The sequence below is a fragment of the Agelaius phoeniceus genome, chromosome 30 (genome assembly GCF_051311805.1).
Source record: "Agelaius phoeniceus isolate bAgePho1 chromosome 30, bAgePho1.hap1, whole genome shotgun sequence".
NCBI classification, from domain to species: Eukaryota; Metazoa; Chordata; class Aves; order Passeriformes; family Icteridae; genus Agelaius; species Agelaius phoeniceus.
Window position 1 is genome coordinate 2,218,640 of NC_135294.1, and position 21,571 is coordinate 2,240,210.

A 21,571-nucleotide genomic window follows, 5' to 3' on the forward strand; every position below is an offset into this window, starting at 1 on the left:
CCCGCCTCCTCACTGCCCATTGGGCAGATACGCGGCGCAGCGCGGCGCTGATTGGTCGTGGGGCCTGCCCGTCAGCGCCCGCCCCTTCCGGGTGTCGGCGCGGCGGCGGGCGCAGCATGAGGCGGGTGACGCTGTTCGTCAACGGCAGCGCCCGCAACGGGAAGGTGAGGCCGGGCCAGGCCGGGCTGGGGCCGCTCCCGCGGGGCCCTGCCCGCCCACCCGCAGCTCCCGGGGCACCGGGCCGGGCCCGCGCCGAGCCGGCGGGAACGGGGCGCGGGGTCCCCCTCAGTGCCCGTGGAGGGAATCGCGACAGGCGGGATCTGTCGCGGGGGAGGCGCTCGGTGCCCTGAGGGAGTCGCGTCCGGCCCCTCGTGTCAGGCACCGCTGTGGGATGAGGGCTCTGGGGAGACACGGACCCTGCGTGCGGGTACCCTGGGAATAATCGCATTTAATTGTTTAAAACCTCGCTAAAATCGCCTCAGGACTGAAAATAGTGATTTTTAGGCCCAACAGTGCTTGTCCAGCAGAGGAAAAGGCCCTGGGATGCAGTTCCACAGAGAAACCGTGATCTTGATGTTTCCATCCACATTCTCAGTGTAGATGTTGACGTGACTGTGCTTTAATGTGTATTAATTATTAATTCCATTAATTCTGCCCATGGTCCCGCTATCTCCAGCCGGGCCTGGAGTGCAGGGGTTCATGTGACTCATTTCAGCCTTGCAGTTCTGCTAAATTGTGTCTGTGGTCCTGATTTTCCATGCACATCCTGAGTGCAGACGGCTCATGCCTCTGTCCTCTAATCCTTGGTTTTAAGGAGGGAAGTACATTTGGGAGAGGCTTGGAACAGAACAAGTAGCAATATTTCTTTAGAGAAATAAACTACTGAATTATATTCCTACAGCACCAACGTTTATTCCCTCCCTGCTGTTGCAGTGAGGTTTGGTGGGAGCTGTGCACGTCACCCTGGTTTTCCTTTCCCTTCTTTCCTGGTCGAGATCCAAATGGATTTTGCTCCTCCTGAGAGCCCTGATAAATCTGAAGTGGCAGAACTTTTGGAGCACAGTTTGCTGGGTTTGTTTTTATTCTCAGCCTCCTCTTCTCTCCTCCCCAGGTCGTGGCTGTGTATGGGACTCTCTCAGATTTGCTCTCTGTGGCCAGCAACAAGCTTGGGATCAAAGCCACCAGCGTTTACAACGGGAAAGGGGGGCTCATTGATGATATTGCTTTGATTAGGTGAGGATCAGCCAGGAAAAGGCAAAGCAGGGCTGTGGATTAGGGGACTAACCTGTTAATCCTCCTTAATCCATACCCAGTGCTTTCCCCAAAACCAGATGTGATTGTTTCCAACCAGGATGCCCAAAGGTCCTTTCGTGTCTTTTTAACTTCAAACCTTTTATTGATTCAGAACTTGATCCAAGTTGTGTCTGAGGCCTTCTCACCTCCTCCTGTGTTCATTCCAGGGCAATGTTTGTGCCATGAAATCCCCCCTATTCTAGTCAGCCCTGCAATGGGGGTTTTCTGTAAAGGAGACAGATTCTGGCAGTACTTTGGCTTCACAGAGTAGCCCCAGAGTGGGGGGAAAAGCAGCTATTTTGTAAGAATTTATTGATTACACAAGTGGTCCCTACCTGGCTGCTGCAGGTAAAATCTCTGGTGAAGTCAGTCATTCCAATCCAGTAGAACCTGCAAAATACAGATAAAAATCAGAAGTTCCAGCTAATGGCCACTGGTCATAATTAACCTGAAAGAATCAGGAGAGGTTCCAGTGTCAATTAGATGAACAGTAAATTATGATTAACCTTCTTTTTCTCTTCCCTTTGTCTCAGGGATGATGATGTTTTGTTTGTCTGTGAAGGGGAGCCCTTCATTGGTGAGTCTCTAATTCTTATCTTTAACCTTTTATTTAATAGAGTTTCTTTTGCTCTCATATAAACTTAAGATTTTATTTTGTGGTGTTTTCAGAAGATACCTCTTTGTAATTAAAGAATATTAACAATTTTGCCAGTAATTACTTCCTTGATTCTCTGCAGATCCTCAGACTGATGGGAGAGCTCAGGAGGAGCTGACAGGGTCCCACACAGACTGGCTGACTCTCAATGTGGGAGGCAGATATTTCACCACCACCCGGTAAAAATGGTCTTCCAAAACTTCCTTTCAATACAGCAAAATACCTTAAAAATGTATTAAAAAATTTACCTTAAAAAGTAACTTACTGTGAAGCAGGAGGTCTTTGACTCCTGCAGCTTTCTCTGTATTTTGTATTTGCCACCACAGTTTTGCGAGAAATGAATTCTTAAACATTTACAGATGAAAGAAAAGTAAAGTTGGGCTGCTTTTGTTTCCTAGGAGCACTTTGGTTAACAAAGAACCTGACAGCATGTTGGCACACATGTTCAAAGACAAAGGTGAGTATGTTGAGATGAACTTTGTTATTTTTAAGTAATAAATGAGCAAAGTAGGCAAAAGTCACTGTCAAGCTGAGGCTCTTTTTCATAAAATAAAATATCCAGAGTATGTTAAAGTTCCAGAGCAGAACAGGGAATTATTTTTTAAAGCTTTATTTCTCTCTATCATCTCACCACCTAATGTTGATCATCTGTCTCACAAGCTGCAAACACAGCTCACATCCATTGTCAGTAGTTTGGGTCCTTTGTTTGTTTATTTGATTTGAGGTTTCCATCTTGTTGCATCTTCCTCAGTTTTGTCAGCAGAACCACAGAGCAAAGTGCACGAGGCACCCTTGGGGAGACACTCAGACTAAAATTTCAGTGCTGCTTTTGTCCTAGCCAGGATTCTTTTCTGTGTGGTACAAATTCAGTTATTCAGAGCAGGAACAAGTTCATTTTAAGCTGATTTTCCCCCCCACTCCTCTTTTCCTTCCTTCTCTCTCCGAACCACCCTTCCAAGTGGAATGTTTGCTATTCCAGTCCCTTTGGTAATAAAAAACTCTGAAAACTGAAGCAAATGCTCTTCTATTACTACATCAAAAGTAATTTTATATATATATATGTTGTGGAAACAGATGCTTGGGGGAATAAGCAAGATCCTAGAGGAGCTTTCCTCATTGACCGCAGTCCCGAGTATTTTGAGCCCATTTTGAACTATTTGCGTCACGGACAGCTCATTGTAAATGATGGCATTAATTTGCTAGGTAGGTATTACCTGTCTGACATCTCCTGAATTAATTATTCCTCCTTGGAATTAAAGCTTTGCCCGTGGTGAAGCCAGGGGGAGCTTTGTGTGCTCATCCCTGTGGTTGGGAGTTTTCCTTTGGTGGATTTATTCTCAGAGTGCAGCTCCATGTGCTTGCTTTAATGAGGATAGGCTGATTATTTCTCTTTGGAGCATTAACAATCCATACTGGATTAATATCTGGAGTTCTGGAGTTGATCTCTTTAACCTAATGCTGCTGTTGGAAATGTTGTGTCTGAGTTGTTTTTCCTTTTAGCTGCAATCAAACTCTTTCTCTCTGCCCAGTTACATCCAGTAGAATGTGTGTGTGTTCTCCAGTAAGGGGAGAGGAGGATGCTGCTCTCTGGGTCAGCAGTTCCCTGGAATAACCAGCTCTGCTTTGTTTGCAGGGGTTCTGGAAGAAGCCAGGTTTTTTGGGATCGACTCCCTCATTGAACACCTGGAAGTTGCTATTAAGGTACCTTGCTGTGTGTGAGCCGGGTGCAGGGGCTGCTCTCGCAGGGGATGTGGAACTCGGAGCTGGCAGCTGTGACTCACAGCTCTCCCTGTTCCCCCTGTTCCCCCTGTTCCCTGTCGCAGAACTCGCAGCCGGCCGAGGATCACTCTCCCATCTCTCGGAAGGAATTCGTCCGCTTCCTGCTGGCCACGCCCACCAAGTCCGAGCTGCGCTGCCAGGTGAGGGAGCTCAGCCTTTGTCTGTCGGCTCCGGCTGTCTGTCTGTCTGTCTGTCTCTGTCCCGACACGGGTACGGTGGTTCTTGGGTGGCACGCGTTTCAAAGGACGAGTCTGGACTCTTCAGCTTTTCGGTCTTCAGATTGTTTATTGTTTCTTATCTACAAAATTTTCTGTCTGCCCAACAGAGGTCTGACCTGCAAGGCAGCCAAGGGCACTCTGACCACCCATGGGGCGGTCATGCCTTTTTATACTAAAATCTACGTACATGATATTTACTTTTATTTTCCAATACTTTTCACCCATGTTGGCAAGTGCACTTTCACCATAAACCAATCCCCAAGTGCCAACATCACCACAGGAGATGGAGGACAAGAAGAAGAAAGAAGAAGGATGAGACACGCCCTGATCCCTCCATCTTGTCTCCATAACCCCCCTGTACCAAAAGCTTTAAAGTTTATATTTCACCCTCTAAATGTGTCCCTCTTACACCCTTCACTCTAAAGTGATTCTCATGTCCTCAAACTGCTGTCACTTCTGTGGATGGATCAAAATCAAGCCACCAAGCACTCTTGGCAACATTCCAGGATTTCTGAGACCCCCAAGGGTTCTCCTGGCATCTCTGGACATCGGGAACGATGTGCTGAGTTCCCACATTTGTCTTTCAGCAAAACTCCAGGAATTGTTTCCTGACACCTGCTCCAGCCCTGCCCTCTTACAGTTTAAAACCACAGCCTGTTTTAAGGGAATACCCAAACCCTGAGAGCTTTGCATTTAATGTCATGGTGTTATGTAACAGAGTAAATGATCTTGTGAGTGTTTATATAGCACCATGGAACAGTTTGGGGTGGAAGGGACCTTAAGGGTGATCTTGTTCCAATCTGCCATGGGCAGGGACACCTCCCACCGTCCCAGGCTGCTCCAGCCTGGCCTTGGATGCTTCCAGGGATGGGGCAGCCACAGCTCCCTGGGAATTCCATCCCAGCCTCTCCCCACCCTCACAGGGAGGAATTTCTTCCCAATATCCCATCTAAACCTGATCTCCAAATCCCTTGCCCCTTGTCCTGGCATTCTCTGTCCATATAAAAGTCTCTCCCATCTTTTTCTCAGCCCCTTTAAGGTACTGGAAGTGTGTCAATACATTGTTTATCTGTATAGATTTATACACACAGCACCCCAGGTGTGCTTCTTTTAATTCTTTTGTGTGCAGAGCTGCCCCTTCCCCTCTGTGACCGTTCTGGGGGTGTTCACTTGCTTTTGCAGGGCCTGAATTTCAGTGGAGCTGACCTTTCCCGCCTGGATCTTCGCTACATCAACTTCAAGATGGCCAACCTGAGCCGCTGCAACCTGGCCCACGCCAACCTGTGCTGTGCCAACCTGGAGAGAGCTGACCTCTCTGGATCCGTGCTGGATGTAAGGGTGCTGCAGCCTGGGCAGCCTGGCCTGCCCTGCACTTGTCTCCAGAAACAGGAATTGCAACAAAAAAAGCAGTTTGCCAATGTTTTCTGTGACTGTTCCACTTAGAGCACTCCCACACTTCCTCACAGTAATGGGGGGGTTGTGCTTTGGGGGGTTCAGTGCAGAATTTAAATCTGTGATTTAAATCTGATTTCTGGTATTTATCTTGACACCCTTGTGACTCACATCCTGTCTCTGCCAGTGTGCAAACCTGCAGGGGGTGAAGATGTTGTGTTCCAACGCAGAGGGAGCATCCCTGAAGGGCTGCAACTTCGAAGATCCATCAGGCCTTAAAGCTAATTTGGAAGGTGAGTTTTTACTTGTTAATTATTCCCTGGAATCAGCCCTGTGCCTGTACATTTATGTGACAAAAGTTCAGCTGTGTTTGCACAGCCCCTGGGAAGAGCCCACAACTCTGGGCTGGTTCTGCCAAATAATCCTTGAATTCCCAGTTCTGCCTTGGCCTCTCCCAGTTTGCCCAGTGTCAGATCCCAGGACATCCCTCTGGCTGCCCTGGGGGGATCAGAGACCTTGGCACAGAGCTCAAGGTCCCTGTGCCTTTGATTTTAACCCATGGAGAAAATTACAACCTTACATGAGGAGTCACAAGCCAGGAGAGTTTCAGTAGAATGATAGTTTGTTACAGATAGAAAAGTAGAATTTTGAGGGTTTAGAATGGGGGTTCAGAAGCCAAGATGGAGGGATTTGGGCATGCCTTGTCCTTCTTCTTTCTTCTTCTTAGCCTCCATCTCCTGGGTGATGGTGGCACTTTTGGATTGGTTTAGAGTAGAAACTCACTGTCTAACATAGGTGATGGGTATTGGAAAAGTATTGTAAATAAAGTACATGGAGTTCTTAGTATAAAACAATAACACTGCCTCTGGGGCAGGCAGTGTGCCCCAGACTGACCTGCTAGACAGACCTCAGCAGGTCAGGAAAAGAATGTTCTAGATAACAGAAAATAAACAAAACCACAACAAACCAAAATAAACCTTGAGAACCACAGCCCAGGAATCCTGACTCCTCCTTGGATCTCAGGGCTGGCAAAAAGAGACTTTGGAACACCTGGGGGTCATCCCGAGAACCCAGCCCTTAGGGAGCCTCCCCTGGAGCTGCTGCACCCTCAGCCCTGCCCCTGGGTGTTTTTCAGGTGCCAACCTGAAGGGAGTGGACATGGAAGGCAGCCAGATGACCGGGATCAACCTGAGAGTGGCCACGCTGAAAAACGCCAAACTGAAGAACTGCAACCTGCGGGGAGCCACCCTGGCAGGGACTGACCTGGAGGTGGGGAGCATCCCTTCCCAGACACGAACAGAAATACATTTCCTAGGCATAGGTACTGTGGGGAGATAGAATGGAAGCAAATAAAGGTGGTGCAGAAGGTAATCTCACCCCTGAGGGGTGGCAGCTGCACCAATTTTCAAAGATTAGGAGCAGGCCTGCCCTTAAGAGGCCACAGCTGTGTCTGATAAGGATGAGATAGAAAAGAGTGGTTTATCTGGTTGAGGAGAGCTGCTGGGGTTTGTTGGCTGTGTCTAATAAGGATGAGATATAAAAGAATGGGTTTGCTGGTTGGGGAGAGCTGCTGGGGTTTGTTGGCTGTGTCTGATAAGGATGAGATAGAAAAGAGTGGGTTATCTGGTTGAGGAGAGCTGCTGGAGTTTGTTGGCTGTGTCCAATAAGGGTGAGATATAAAAGAGTGGGTTATCTGGTTGGGGAGAGCTGCTGGGGTTTGTTGGCTGTGTCCAATAAGGGTGAGATATAAAAGAGTGGGTTATCTGGTTGGGGAGAGCTGCTGGGGTTTGTTGGCTGTGTCTGATAAGGATGAGATATAAAAGAGGGGGTTATCTGGTTGGGGAGAGCTGCTGGGGTTTGTTGGCTGTGCTGTGAAGAACAAGGAGTCAGTGCTGTGAGGAGCTGCCCATGAGAAATCACTGAGAAGGTGTGGAACTTCTGCAATAAGATGACAACAATATATAAATATAATATCTGTACATATTACATATGTGTACAAAAAGATGGTAATTTAGGGGGTTGCTGGCTTTTCTCCAGCTGCAAAGTTTAATGGAGTTATGGGAAGTGGAGTTAAACTCTGGAACAGAGTTCTGTCTATTCAGTTAATGTTATTTCTCCTTTCCCCCTTCAGAATTGTGACCTGTCAGGTTGTGACCTACAAGAAGCAAATTTGAGGGGATCCAACGTGAAAGGAGCCATCTTTGAGGAGATGCTGACACCTCTGCACATGTCCCAGAGTGTCAGATAGGGGCAGAACACGCTGGAGAGGAAGGAACCAGACATTCATCGTGACTTGCTTCACCTCCTCCCCTTCTGAGTTACAGTCATGGTTATTAGCCACCTTACATTTGCAGTAGTGCCTAGGTAAACTCTTTTTGATCACTTTTGGGGAGGGAATTTTTGTTTTCAGAGGTACCAGCAGAGAGGTTGTACCTCTGTGAGCAGAGTGAGGAAGTGGGCTGGTGCTGGAATCAGAGTGTGGCTGGTCTGGGGGGGAAAGGTTCAATGGTTTCATTGTTTAGCATTGCCTCACTTTGGAATGCATTTTAATTTATAAAGCACAATATATGCAATTCTATTTATTAAATCTGTAGCTGCAATATGAATAGAAAATGTTACTCCTGTACAGTAGCAACCAAGTTGAGGTTTACAGGTGTATTTCCAGTCTGGATCCATGCCAGGGGTGGCTCAGTGTCCCCAGGGGTGCTCAGGTCTCTGCTGGGGTGGAAGCTGATGGGAACATCCCTGCTCAGAAATTGGATATCTTTAATTAATGCTCTCCAAATGAGTGTGGAGGTGCACTGTCAGTCCCAGCTGGTGACAGAAATCCTGCTTTCACATGTCCTGGCCACTCCAGGCTGGAGTTGCTGCAATGTTTTCACCCTTTGTGGTGAATTCAGTGCGGAGAGGAAAGTACAGAGCTGGCACCAAAGCAGAGAGAGGCAGAGGGGCCCCAGCTTGTGCTCTGCCCTCCCCTCATGACCTCAGCAGGTGAATCTTTCCCTGTTTCCCCTCCATGTACTATGCAAAGACTCCCTGAAAGCTCCCTGGGCTTTTCCCAGCTGGGTCTCCCTGTTGTGTTTGGGCTGCTCCAGGTGGCTGTGAAAGCCTCTGGAAAAGCCTGGGGCCAGGTGCCCTCCATGCCCTCCCACACCTGCTGTGCCTGTGCAGGGCAGAGGCCTCAGCACCCTGATGTGGACAAGGAGCTGCTTCCCTGTAGGATCCATGGAGTTCTCAGCTCACACCACCTTTATTTTACACACAATCAAAAAGCACATGAAGAAACTATACCAAAAAAAAGAAAAAAGGTGCATCAAGAACTTACCTCAGATGCTTAAACCACCCCAAAGTTAAAACTAACCTTGAATTTAAGGAAATCAAGCTGTTACTGTAGAAAACAAAGGAGGAATAAGAACCAGTGGAGTCCCACAGGAGCTGGAGTTCCACAGTTCTCCAGGGGGTTGTCTCTCCCTTGCAGTGCAATTTCTGTCGTCTTGTCTCAGTTGTTGTTACAAAAATGCTGCTTTGCCCCCAGGGTGGGAGGATCAGAGATGGCTGAGGGCCAGCAAAGGATGTGTTTGGGGGGAATTGCAGGGTTTTCCCTCCTTTTCCACTTGGTTTGACTCAGGTGAGTGATGTGAACTTTCAAGGCTCAAAATCCCAGAGCCACGAGGTTCAGAGCTGGGATTATTTCCTGCAGCTCCCTCTGGATCAAGCTCTAGGACAACACAATATCCTTGGAGAAATGACCTGTAATTCCAGGGAAATACTTCAGTGTGACTTTGGAGTCCTTTCTCACACCTCATGGCTTTCAGTGGGAATGTTGTGTGTGTTGCAGTAGGAGAAGATTCCTAGGGCTAGAGAAACAAATGAATTATTTTTCTTTATCATATTTTGTAGCTGGCAGAAGTAAAACTATTGTATGGAAAAATATATATATATATATATCTATTTTCATAATCACTGTGTATAAAATCTCTTTGAACTTTCACTGAAGCACTATGGAATAATCACAGCATGTGGCACCATCATTCACAGCTGGATTTTAGGTACCTCTTTTGCCAGGACAGAGCTGTGTCAAGAGCCCTGTGCAGAATTTGCAGGTTCCAGCTAATTTAAGTTGCATTAATAAAAAGTGTGAAAGAAAAAAGTGGCTTGGTTGTTTTCATTTTAATCAAAACCCCAAATCTTACCTGGTTTGTGTGAGAAGAACAAGAATTTTTTAGTTTTAAGTATAAAATACCTGTTGGAAGAACGACTGTGCTTGTGGGGATTCTGAGCCATTAATTGGGAGAATTGCATGGGATGGGTTTTGGTTCATCACTCCAAGACTTCTCAGCCTTTCTGTCCCCACCCTTCATCTTGGCTTAATAAAATAGTTGGAGGCAGAATAGTCAGAGAATCGTGGAATATCCTGAGCTGGAAGGGACCCAAGGATTATAAAAGTCCAATTTCTGTGGATGCACCAGAAACCTGTGGAGAAAAAGTTGTTGGGAGCTGTTCAGGGCAGAGTGATCAGAGGCAGGGTGAGGGGTGGTTAATGAGCTGCAATTACTGGGCAAAGCTCTGTAAATGTCCAACCCAGCTCTGCTTTTACCTTTAAATAACCCTCAGTTTTGCAAGGCCCATCAGGAAGGAGGCTCCAAACACAGGAGAACCCCTGGGTGACTCCATGTGCCTGCCAGAGGAGCAGGAACATTCCTGCTGTGGATCCACCCTTCCTGCTGTGGACCCAACAGTTCTGCTGTGGACCCCCCATTCCTGTTCTGGACCCCCCATTCCTGCTGTGGATCCACAATTCCTGCTCTGGACCCACCATTCCTGCTCTGGACCCACCCTTCCTGCTCTGGACCCACCCTTCCTGCTCTGGACCCACCATTCCTGTTCTGGACCCACCGTTCCTGTTCTGGACCCACCCTTCCTGTTCTGAACTCATCCTTCCTGCTCTGAACCCACCCTTCCTGCTCTGGACCCACCATTCCTGTTCTGGACCCACCATTCCTGCTCTGGATCCACCATTCCTGCTCTGGATCCACCCTTCCTGCTGTGGATCCACCATTCCTGCTCTGGACCCACCATTCCTGCTCTGGATCCACCATTCCTGCTCTGGACCCACCATTCCTGTTCTGGATCCACCATTCCTGCTCTGAACCCACCATTCCTGCTCTGGATCCACCCTTCCTGCTCTGGACCCACCATTCCTGTTCTGGATCCACCCTTCCTGCTCTGGACCCACCATTCCTGCTCTGAACCCAACAGTTCTGCTCTGGATCCACCATTCCTGCTCTGAACTCACCATTCCTGCTCTGGACCCACCATTCTTGCTCTGAACTCACCATTCCTGCTCTGGACCCACCATTCCTGTCCTGAACCCACCATTCCTGCTCTGAACCCACCATTCCTGCTCTGAACCCACCATTCCTGCTCTGGACCCACCATTCCTGCTCTGAACCCACCATTCCTGCTCTGGACCCACCATTCCTGCTCTGAACCCACCATTCCTGCTCTGAACCCAGCTGCTGTCACAGCTTGAGCAGCTGAGCTGGAGCTCAGGGCTGGCTGCCCCTGCCAGGAGTGGGAGGAGCCCTGGGGCCGGAGAGTGACTCTGCTAAGAGTCACCAAATCCTCCCTGAATTATTGACTCACTGAATTACTGAGTTACTTTAATCCATTAAAGCTCCAAGAGGTCATGGGAGCTGGGGCAGAGGATGTTGGAGAACAGGGAACACGAGAAATTCAGTGCACAGCAAGGCAGGGGAGCAGCCAGGTGGGGAAAAATGCAATTTCTGCAAAGTAATGAATTGAGCTCCTGCATGTAAACAAGTCTATAAATCTGCAGTGCACAAACAGATTGAAAAATAGGGAATCACAGAATGGTTTGGGTTGGAAGAGTCCTTAAGGATCATTTCCATCAACTCCATCCCCAAAACCTTCCACTGTCCCAGGCTGCTCCAAGCCCTGTCCAGCCTGGCCTTGGACACTTCCAGGGATGGGGCAGCCACAGCTGCTCTGGGAATTCCATCCCAGCCCCTCCCCATCCTCACAGGGAAGGAATTTGTCCGAATATAAACCCCAATTCTGTATTTCTTTCTGACTCTGTTGTCAGTTTAAACCCATTCCCCCTTGTCCTTGTCACTCCAGGCCCTTCTAAAAAGGATTTCGGGATCCTGTTCACACCAGAGACTCCATGGTGCCAGCAAAGTTCATTTACAGTCATGGCCTCATCCAGGTTAATCCCAGCTGGCATTTTACAGAGCAAGGAACAACAGGCACCTGAAGTTAATTGTTAAGGAGGAGGGTTCCAAGCTGCTCTGGGCACTTGTGCTCCTGTTTGAGCACTCAGGGGTTGTTTCCTTCATGCCTGATATCAATGAAGATGGGCAGGAGGTGTTGCCTGGATCACAGATTCCCCTGGATCCCTGGAAGTGCCCAAGGCTGGGCTGGATGGGGCTTGGAGCACCCTGGGATGGGGGAAGGTGTCCCTGCCCATGGCAGGGGTGGAAATAGATGAGTTTAAGGCCTTTTCCAACCCAAAACATTCCAGGATTCTTAAAGACCGAGCTCAATTCCTCACCCATTTCCCACCCTCAACAGATTCAGACTCACCCAAGAACTTTCACTAAAGGAACCAGAACTCACTGAGAAAAAAGCTCCTGTATTTCCCAGCAGGATCATCTGGATCCCAATGTGGGATTTACAACCTCTTAAAAGTAAAGCTGTTACTTTTATGACTTTTAGAGAAAAGAGCTGGATTTAATTGCTGCACCGGGGTGTCCCAATTATGGGCTTTGCTTGTGCTGCATGACAGCCACTGTAACAGGAACACCAAAATTGAGCCTGGGAGGGAGAAGTGGAAAAGTCTCCTGCTGGGAACGGGGTGGCACTGGGGTTCTTGGCTATAAAAAGTGAGGTGAGAGCACATTTACAGACATTTTCCAGAGGACAAGAGCTGGACTTACTCCACAACCTCTCAGGCAGCAGGTAATGTGCTGGAACAACATCCCACATTCCCTTTTTATTTATCCAGTGCTTACAGATGCTCCTATTAAAAAAAAACAATATTAGAAGAGACTGCAAAGGGCAGGTTTTAAGGAGCAGGGACATCAGAGCAGAAACCAGCTGAACACATCTGCCAAGCACCACCAGGGAATGCAACCTTTGAGGTCCACACATGCCTGGAACTCAGAAATCCTAATTTAGATCTTCAGCCAAAATTGTCAGATGTCCAATCTCTTTCAAGTGAGCTAATCCACCCTTTGAGAGGCTGCAAATCCAGCTGGGGCTCCTGGCCAGGAGGAGCAGATCAGAACGGGAGCAGGCACAGGGGGGATTCTTGGGGTGTCTGTGCAGGACCAGGAGCTGGAATCCCACGATCGCTGGGAGCCCCTTCCAGCTCAGCACATTCCATGATTCTGTGAGGCAGAAATGCCTCATTTCCACCCCTCTGCAAGGTACAGCTGGAGCTGCAGGGCCTTTGTGAGCAGGCTTTAGGTGTTTTTGGTGGTTTTTTGTCTCTCCAGGATGGAGAAGCCCGGGAGGATGGTGGCCACTGTCCTGCTGTGTGCGCTGGCCCTGGGGCTGGGCCTGGCCCAGCACTGGTCCTACGGCCTCCAGCCAGGGGGCAAGAGGAGCACCCAGGCCCTGCTGGGACCATTCCAGGAGGTGGGTCCTGGGCTGGGAAACAACCCTGGCCTGCAAAACAGGCAGCCAAAAAGGTGACAAAGGGTTCCCTCTGCACCTGGCCCTGTGTCTGTCCCCAAACACCCCCGGATCTGGGGATGAACACTTTGGTTGAAGGAGGATTTGGAAAAACAGGGGCGAGGTGACATTTGTCAGCCTGGCACAAAGAACAGTGCATTGCAGCTGGCAGAAGTAGAACTATTGTGTGGAGAAAAATAGATTTATTTTCATAATCACTGTGTGTAAAATATCTTTGAACTTTCACTGAATAATTTGGGCAGCCAGCTCCAAGGGAGGGATGGAGCTCTTAGGTCCAGGTTAAATCTGATTTCATCCTCTCCCTAAATTGCAACTTTCTGATGGGTTATTTTGTGACAATTCCTCCACTTCCCTTAACATTTTGGCAATTTGCAGGTGGTGGGTGCTCAGCAATTAAATGACAAAGCACATGTGCAAGGTTGTGTCCAGCAGTGGTTTTCCCCTCTTTTCCAATCAATACTTCATGTCTTGTTCCTCCTCATTTCAGCATCCTGGGGCTCGTGAGAAGGTGAATGTCAGGTGTGCAGTGAACACTCCACCACACAATTGCAGTGCTGTAGTTTCATCTCCATCTGTACCTCGGGCTGCTTTTGGCAGAAAAATCTCCCTTCTCCCTTCCAGAAGCTTGTGTCACTTGCTCGTGTCACTTTTCCAATCCAGATTCCAAATGAAATGGAAAAATTAGAGGAGGTGCAGCAGAGTGAGTGCCCAGGCTCGTACCAGAATTCCAGGATCAGGGATCTGAAGGAGGCCATGGTGAGTAATGTGGTTTTTCTGTCATCACTATGGGAAAATCTAAAGGAGATACATGAGGGGAGGGGAAAAAGGGGGTGGAGGAGGATGAGGGAGTGAAGTTTAGCTCCCATGGGGAAATACCAGCTCTGATCTTTCTTATTATGGAATCCCAGGATGGTTTGGGTTGGAAGGGACCTAAAATCCACCTTGTCCCATGGGCAGGGGCACCTCCCACTGGACCAAAATTACCTGCAGAGGTCCCTCCCTGTCACCTGCACAGCACAGGGATCCCTCATTCCAGAGCTCCCCTGGCAGTGACATTTCCTGCCTCAATCAACCCAGATCGAGCCCAGCCCCGGCCCCCCCGGCCCCTGCGGAGCCACAGCAGCCCCGGCTCTGCCCCAGAGCTGTCCCAGAGCTGTCCCTGTCCCAGAGCTGTCCCTGTTCCTGTCCCTGTCCCTGCCCCTGTCCCAGGGCTGTCCCTGTCTGTGTCCCTGTCCCAGAGCTGTTCCTGTCCCTGTCCCTGTTCCTGTCCCAGGACTATCCCTTCCCCAGAGCTGTCCGTGTCCCTGTCCCAGAGTTGTTCCTGTCCCTGTCCCTGTTCCTGTCTCAGGGCTGTTCCTGTCCCGGGGCTGTTCCAGCTGCTGCCCCAGGGCTGTCCCTGCCCCAGAACTGTCCTTATCCCAGAGCTGTTCCTGTCCCAGGTCTGTGCCTGCCCCAGGACTGTCCCTGTCCCAGAACTGTCCCTGTTCCTGTCCCTGTCCCTGTCCCAGGTCTGTCTCTGCCCCAGGGCCGTTCCAGGGCTGCTGTCCCTGTCCCTGTCCCAGGGCTGTCCCTGTCCCTGTCTCTGCCCCAGGGCCGTTCCAGGGCTGCTGTCCCTGTCCCTGTCCCTGTTCCTGTCCCAGGGCTGTCCCAGGGCTGCTGTCCCTGTCCCTGTCCCTGTTCCTGTCTCAGGGCTGTCCCTGTCCCAGAGCTGTCCCTGTTCCTGTCCCTGTCCCAGGTCTGTCTCTGCCCCAGGGCCGTTCCAGGGCTGCTGTCCCTGTCCCTGTCCCAGGGCTGTCCCAGGGCTGTTCCAGGGCTGCAGGGCACAGCCAGATGGCAGCTGCTGCTCCCAGGGTCCCCAGGCTGGAAATGCTTTTCCATTTAGCTGCTGCTCAAAGCTCACAGCTGAGTTCACTGACACACAGGGAGCCTTCTCAGGCAAATCTGTGCTTTTGCATTAACCCAGCAGCCCCTTGATGGGGCCAGATGGGCACCATTTCCTGGGCAGTGTCCCTGGGCCATCCCAAAGCTCAAGCTCTGCTTCAAAGTTGAAGCCAAACCCCAAAGCTCTCGAGGCTCACTGAGGAGCCAGGCCTGGAAAAGGCTCCTAAAATCAGGACCAGTAATGCAGAGCCTGAATTCCACTGGATTTTCACGCAGAAACTACCTAAATAAATATGATTTTAGCTCATCTCTAATCCTATTTGTACTGAACATGTATTGGAATCGTGGCCCATGACTGAACAGTGAAGAGCCAGCAGCACTAATTTACCATAGTCAAGTATTTTTTTTACTGCAAGAGATGATGTTAGGCAGGAAAACACACCAGAATAATTCCCAGGATAATTGAAATGAGTCCTTTCTGGCTCACTGAGGGAACTTGGCCTGTCTTGGCAGAGCTGAAAGGACCAAACCCCACCAGATCCTGAGGTTTGCTCAGAACTTCTCATTTCTTGCTGCTTAATAACACTGAAAACAAATGAGCTTTTCCCACACCCAGATTTTCCAACCCAACACATTCCTGGTGTTGCTACAGGAATATTAAACAGGGAAAAAGAGGGAGTGGCTGGAAATGTTCCACCCCATGGAAAAACTCCAATTATCATCATTTCCTGGGGAAGGTGGGAGGCAGCACAAAATCCCCCTCCCTGAGGCACCTCAGGGAACAAAGCCCCAGATATTCACCCAGTTCATCTCCCTCCAAATCACCCCAGGGCTTCATCTCTGTGCTATTTTAGCACCTGAAAATTCCATCCTCAAGTCCTTTCTGCTCTTTAAACCCAGAATCTGGTGTGTGGTTACAGGAGAGGCTGGTGGAGGGAGAAGGCAGAAGAAAGAAGGTTTAAAAATTTCCAAAGTGAAATGGAGCCAGAGTGAGGTTTCAAAACGGTGTTAAAATAAATTCCTCCTCAGATGGCCTTTGCTTGGATCAATATGTGAATAAATATTCTGACATTGCATTAAAACAGTGGAAAATTGTTGTGTGGATTATTGGATTTATGTAGAAGAGAACACATCCAGCCCAGAGTGGGGGCAGCAGAGAAGGGGCTGCTTTGGGTCCTGCAGGGACAATTTGGATGTGACAAATTTGTTTTACATGTCCAGACAAAACCACAGCCTCATCTCACTCCCTCTGGGTGACACAGCAAGGGGAACCTGGATAAAAGAACAAACTCCTTTTGGGATTAACCCCCCTTTCCCCCAGTGGGCCATGGAAGACTTTTACTGCTCTTTTTTCTGGTTCAGTCATAAAAACTACATTTATTTGAAAAATGTATTTACAAACTTTACAACAATCATTACATTTAAAAACCCCACAAAAATGTGTACACCTTGCTTTACAGATTCAGTGAATCACGTGGCATTTACCCAGAGAGCTGCAGTCCCTTCCCAAAGTGCTCTCCAGAGCCACTTTAAAGCTGAATTTTTTACTGATTCAGTTGCAAAGGACTGAAAAAAAAAACCCAAACATTTTATTTGCAGTCTGCAAAAGTGGGTTTGCACTGAAACCACCAACCCAGGATCCCAGAACACAAAAACTCCTTCCACAACACCCAAATCCTCCTGAACTCCCAGCAAATACATCCCAGGGTTTACAGTGATGAAACCTTTGTAATATCACAGTAAGAAAAATGAATCAAATGTACTTTGGGGTGAACTCTGCCTAAAAATACAAACCAGCACCACATGGACCTGAAAAATGGGTTAAGGTGTGAACCTCCTGTGAGTAACCCTGTAGTGCCCAAAGCATCCTAGAAGTGATTTAATTAATGTTCAGAGAGAAGAATCAGGGGAACCTCGTGCTTTTGAACTGCCAGAAAATCCCATTATTTGTTTATTTTTCCTCCCTGCTGTACTCTTTGGAAAAGCTTACCCTGGTCCACCGCAGGATTTGGTTTGCAACAGTAAAAATAAGGTCAAGTTTTTAATTAAAATAAAAATCATCAAAAGAAGGTAGCAGGTCAGGAATATTTTCACTATATAAAAAAATCAGTTAAATTACAGATTTAAAGTTATTATTTCCATTTACAATGGTAAAAATAAATAAGGAGAGGAAAATCTGGGGCATTGTCACTGCAAGTCCAACTCAGTGTGAGTCTGGAGCAAACAGGGGCTGGGAGCAGGGGCTTTATGGATGCAGGAGCCCAGAAAGGCCCTGCACATCCACGCTGGAGCTCGGAGCCACTGCAGCCACAGAGCTGCCCCCCCTGGAATCCCTGTCCTTCCCTAACCCAATAATCCATGGCAAGCAAAGCTGCCTGCTCCCCTCTGGCCCTGATGTGGATTAGAGCCTGCCACCATTTTCAAGGAATTTATCACAGCACGACAAATTTTAATTAAAAGCTCCAGAAAACAAGTGTTGAGCACATTTCTCCAAAGGAGAAAAACTGAAATCCTCAAAGACTCGAAATTTCACAGCAGCTTGGAACAGCTTGGCTCTGAAATGGGATTAGGTTTTGTCTCCTCTGCAGAGTGGATGTTTTAACTTTGAGATTTGATTCAAAACCATGAACTGGGCAGAAATTGCTGTAATTTGTGGTGTGCAGAGATCTTCATTATGGAATGTCCTCTTCCCATTTGAAACCCTCCAGCTGAAAACACATTAGAGGCATTTCCTAAAGCACCTAATTAACCTGAAGAGATGATTCTCATTTAAAAACAAAGGTAGAGACACCTTAAATTGCCTCTGAAAATTAAATCTCCCAACTCAAGTCAGGCAGGTACCTGAACAAAGAGCAAACATTTCACAAATGAGGATTCCAGAGGGATTTCTCCTAAGAGTGGGCACTTAATTCCACTAATTTAAAATCAGTTGAATGCCCTCACACACTTAAATGCTCAATTGCCTTTAAAAATCTGACACTTGGATGATTTTTCCCCCAAAACTGACCCAAAGCCCTGAATCATTTGGGCACAGAACAGAAATTCCATCTTGCACCTCTGAGCCCAGAGATGCCAACTTTTATCAGCCAGGTGAGAGAACTGGACACCACTTTGGGGACATTGCTAAAAGGAGCAGGAGTGGGACAAGCTTAAAACTCCAGAACATAAATAATGCTGAGAAGGGAAAAAAAGAACCAAATTTAGAGCCCTTTCTGGCAAATTTGCCAGTGAAATGCCCAAAAAGCCCTGGGAAGGGAAAACTTGTTCTGAACTCTTTGGTGTGAGCTGCTCCTCTCCCAGTCAGGGGGTGCCCATCCCAAACTGGGCAGGCACAGGGAGGGACAGGAGAATCCTGACCCTGTGAGCAGCAAAGCCAGGGCAGGTTTAAGGTGAGAGGAGCAGTTCCAAGGCAGGGCAGAGCTGAGGGTGGCAGCTGCTCTCACCCCTGGCAGCTGCACTGCCCAAGGAAAGGCAGAGAGGGAGGGATAATTCACCACTGATGTGCCAAAGACTCTGCTCAAAATCCTGGTCTGTAACTGCAAAAATGCAGCCAGAGCCAAATCTGAGAGCAAATAGCTGTTAAAAATCAGCTGAAAAATTCTTCCCAAGGTCAGACCTCCTCCTGTGAGTGTTTTCTGCATGGAGTTTTCCTTCTCCAGGAAAAAATCCTGGATGCAAAAGGTACCTGCATATGTTAAGGTTGTTAAAGCAGAACAAAAAGGCTGGAGAAGAGGACTCCAAAGTCACTTAGAACCAAAACACCAAACCTGACAGCTCAGTCTGTTTGTCCACATCAGGGAAACCATTCCTGGGATCCCTGCTCAGCCTCCCTGCTCCTGCTGATTCACTCAGAGTTGAACCCAACCTGTCTGAAGTGCACCCAGCACTGAGGGCAGAGGCAGGAAAGGCTCTGAATTGCCCACAGGTGCTGTCAGGATGCACCTCAGCCAGCTCAGAGCACATCCTGCTGCTCTGCCTGAAGCAGAACCCTCAGACAAAAAGCTGCTTTGAAGGGAACTTTCAGAGGATCCCGGGGTGGTGTAGAGCCAGGGAGGGAGAGTGCACAGGAAATGGAAGGGCAGGAAAACCCAGAGGTTTTCAAGTCAAGCAGTGTCTGTGTCCAGGAACACAAGGAGGAGCTGACAGTGCCCCAGAGAGGGGAAAAGCTGCCCAGGGTGTCCAGGGAGGTTCCCAAGAGCTCCCCTGAGGAGCAGCAGCCTGCAGCCAGCTGGAAGTGTGTGCAGCAGTCAGGCTGGGGATGGATGGGATGTGACTGCAGTGCCACCTCCAGAGCAGCTCCAGGCTGCAACTGATGGCACTCTGGGATCACTCTGGGATGAGGGCAATCTGCTTCCAGCCCCTGCAATCACACTGATGCCAAAAGAATTGGGAAGGACAAAAGAAAATGACAACTTCAGTCTGAGCAAAACCCTCCTGGGGGTGGTTTTTTGTTGGGTTGGGTTTTGTTGGGTTTGATTTTCCCTGCAAAAGATTTTGCTGAGGAAACTTTTCATTAGGTTTAACAAACTTTGGTTTTTCAGTAAGGTCAGAAACCCATTTTAGTCAGAGGAGCACAATAATGGCCCTTGAACCCCCAGCCCAACAATAATTGTGTTTCCTGCTGTGAGCAACACCCTCAGCAGGGTTTTAGTGGCTCCTCCCAACTTCTACAAGATAATCAGAAGCAAAATGACAGAACAAACCAGAACAAACAAAATTATTTCCTGGAAGAGAAAGCAAAATCTTCATCAATATTGATGATAAATAAAGAGGCCACAAGCTGTTTATGGAACTGGCACCAGTAAAGTCCTGGTACCAGTAAAGTTCTGGTATCAGTGCAGTGGTACCAGTAAAGTTCTGGTACCAGTACAGGTGGTACCAGTAAAGTCCTGGTACCAGTAAAGTTCTGGTATCAGTGCAGTGGTACCAGTCCAGCCCTGGTATGAGTGCAGTGGTACCAGTCCAGCCCTGGCCAAAGTGCAGCTTTTGTCATCTCCAAAATTCACAGGAGGGGTTTTCCCAGCCCATTAAAAGCACAAAATGAGATCTTGTACCAAACCACCAGAGCTGGGCACAGACCCTGAGCCCTGCAGTGGTGCCACAGTGAGATCAGCCAGGATTCCCAGAGCCACTGGAAGCAGCTGTGGGATTGCAGCAGTGACCAACCCAGGACAGACAAGCCTAGGAGGGAGGGGAATTGCAGCAGGGACAGGTCTGGATCAGTGTCTCAGGGAGGCAGCCCCGTCCCAAGCACATTTCCTGTGTGGGATTTCCCAGGAAAGCTGCAGGGGCAGGGTGGAAGGCAGGGGAGATGCCAGGCTGGCTGGGAATGAAGCAGCCACTGCAGGCTGGGCACTGCTGGGATGCTCAGGGCAGCCCCTGCTCCGAGGACACCACGCTGGATTTCCTGGTTTTGGGGGGCGGAGGGGGAGGTTTGGCCTCTCGCCTGCTGGGCAGCGCTGGAGCAACCTGAGGAGATGGAAACACAACAATAAATCACTGCTGCTGACTGGAAGGCATTCTGCTTCACCAAATGAGAAACCCAAAGTCCTGATGGCTCCTTCAGGAGCAAAGCTTGGAGTTCAGCCTCAGCTCCACGTGACAGGGCCAAGCAAGGACAGACCCCAGGAGACACCAGAAGCTAAAATGTTTTAGTTGCTAGAGCAAGCCTAGGACAGACTTTAATTGCTCCTGACCTGCAGCCCAACTTCAGCATTTATCCTCCTTTTGGAGATCAGTAAAATGGCTACAAACCCATTTCCTTCCAGGTTTCAAAATTCAGGTTTTTTTCTCCTGCTGGCTGGGTGAGCTGCCCCAAAAGGATGAAAAATGTGTTGAAATGAGAATGGCAGAGCTTTACACCCTACAATGGAAGCAAGGGCAGCTCTAATTAAACAAGGCACATCCTGCCTGCCTGCAGAGGGGCTTGGAGGGCATTTCCTGCTCTTGCAGAAAACTGCACTGAGGGGGGGCTCGTGTGGTCTCTGCCTGTTTTAAGGGGCATCCTGTAAATAAAGGAGATGGGAAAGGCCAGGAGAGGGAGGAGGTTGTGTGGTTCATCACTCCTCAGCCAAAACTCAACATTTCAGGATTGTTTTAACCAAAGGAAGACAGACCCAACTTTACAGCACCAAACGAACAAACCCCTTCAGAAAACCCTCCCCAGTCTCCAGCCCTGTGAATCCTTGCCCTCTGGCTGCCAGCCAAGGGGACGCTGCAGGCAGGACATGGCAGTAATTAGTTTCCTTACAAGACCCAAGGGAAGGAGGCTCTTTTATTAATCCTCTTGATCCAGTGACTCCCACAGCATCCCTGGAGCTGGGATCTCTCTGCTGTCACAGTCACTTCCAGCCAAATCAAGGGCAAAGAAGAAAAACTTCCCCCTGATCCCATATTTCAAGGCTTTATTCCAGTGTCACAACACTGAATTAAGTGATGAGCTGTTTTCTTGTGTTCCTGTGCTGCTAGTTAAGTGTGATCCATCTCCAAATTCTTTTTGGACAAATCCCAGTTTATCTCACTCAGGTACCCCCAAATCCTCTCTGTAAACTGGACTGGGGGAGACACCCCTCCCTTTCAACTGCAAAATGTAATTCCTGACAGGTTTTGGGAGGGCTCCATCCCTCTCTCAATC

General features: G+C 48.8%; 3 protein-coding genes across 3 annotated transcripts in view; 2 read left to right on the forward strand and 1 right to left on the reverse strand.

Moving 5' to 3' along the window:
• The first annotated feature begins 58 nt into the window (after window positions 1–58).
• On the forward strand, window positions 59–9,487 carry KCTD9 (potassium channel tetramerization domain containing 9). The gene is made up of 12 exons (XM_054650623.2): window positions 59–164; window positions 1,112–1,233; window positions 1,827–1,870; window positions 2,031–2,127; window positions 2,347–2,405; window positions 3,023–3,151; window positions 3,582–3,649; window positions 3,772–3,867; window positions 5,128–5,277; window positions 5,525–5,630; window positions 6,473–6,606; window positions 7,469–9,487. Exons 1-12 carry the CDS (start codon window positions 117–119, stop codon window positions 7,583–7,585), a joined length of 1,170 nt encoding a protein of 389 aa, XP_054506598.1. The 5' UTR covers window positions 59–116; the 3' UTR covers window positions 7,586–9,487.
• Window positions 9,488–12,280: 2,793 nt separating this feature from the next.
• Window positions 12,281–16,019, forward strand: GNRH1 (gonadotropin releasing hormone 1). The gene is made up of 4 exons (XM_054650734.2): window positions 12,281–12,318; window positions 12,858–12,999; window positions 13,717–13,812; window positions 15,858–16,019. The coding sequence occupies exons 2-4, from the start codon at window positions 12,859–12,861 to the stop codon at window positions 15,897–15,899; spliced, it is 279 nt and encodes a 92-aa protein (XP_054506709.2). The 5' UTR covers window positions 12,281–12,318; window position 12,858; the 3' UTR covers window positions 15,900–16,019.
• A 274-nt stretch (window positions 16,020–16,293) lies between these two features.
• The window catches only part of DOCK5 (dedicator of cytokinesis 5), an 89,293-nt gene continuing 84,015 nt past the window's right edge, over window positions 16,294–21,571 (reverse strand). The window contains exon 52 of the mRNA XM_077191721.1: window positions 16,294–20,406. Within this exon, the coding sequence (XP_077047836.1) occupies window positions 20,305–20,406 (102 nt within the window). The 3' untranslated portion in view covers window positions 16,294–20,304. The remainder of the gene's footprint in view (window positions 20,407–21,571) is intronic.

Coding starts and splice junctions, on each gene's coding strand:
- KCTD9 (XM_054650623.2), top strand. CDS start 117: ATGAGGCGGGTGACGCTGTTCGTCAACGGCAGCGCCCGCAACGGGAAG. Junction 3,868..5,127: donor AGTCCGAGCTGCGCTGCCAG/GTGAGGGAGCTC, acceptor TTGCTTTTGCAG/GGCCTGAATTTCAGTGGAGC. Junction 5,278..5,524: donor TCTCTGGATCCGTGCTGGAT/GTAAGGGTGCTG, acceptor TGTCTCTGCCAG/TGTGCAAACCTGCAGGGGGT.
- GNRH1 (XM_054650734.2), top strand. CDS start 12,859: ATGGAGAAGCCCGGGAGGATGGTGGCCACTGTCCTGCTGTGTGCGCTG. Junction 13,000..13,716: donor TGCTGGGACCATTCCAGGAG/GTGGGTCCTGGG, acceptor TTTCCAATCCAG/ATTCCAAATGAAATGGAAAA. Junction 13,813..15,857: donor GGGATCTGAAGGAGGCCATG/GTGAGTAATGTG, acceptor GTGTGGTTACAG/GAGAGGCTGGTGGAGGGAGA.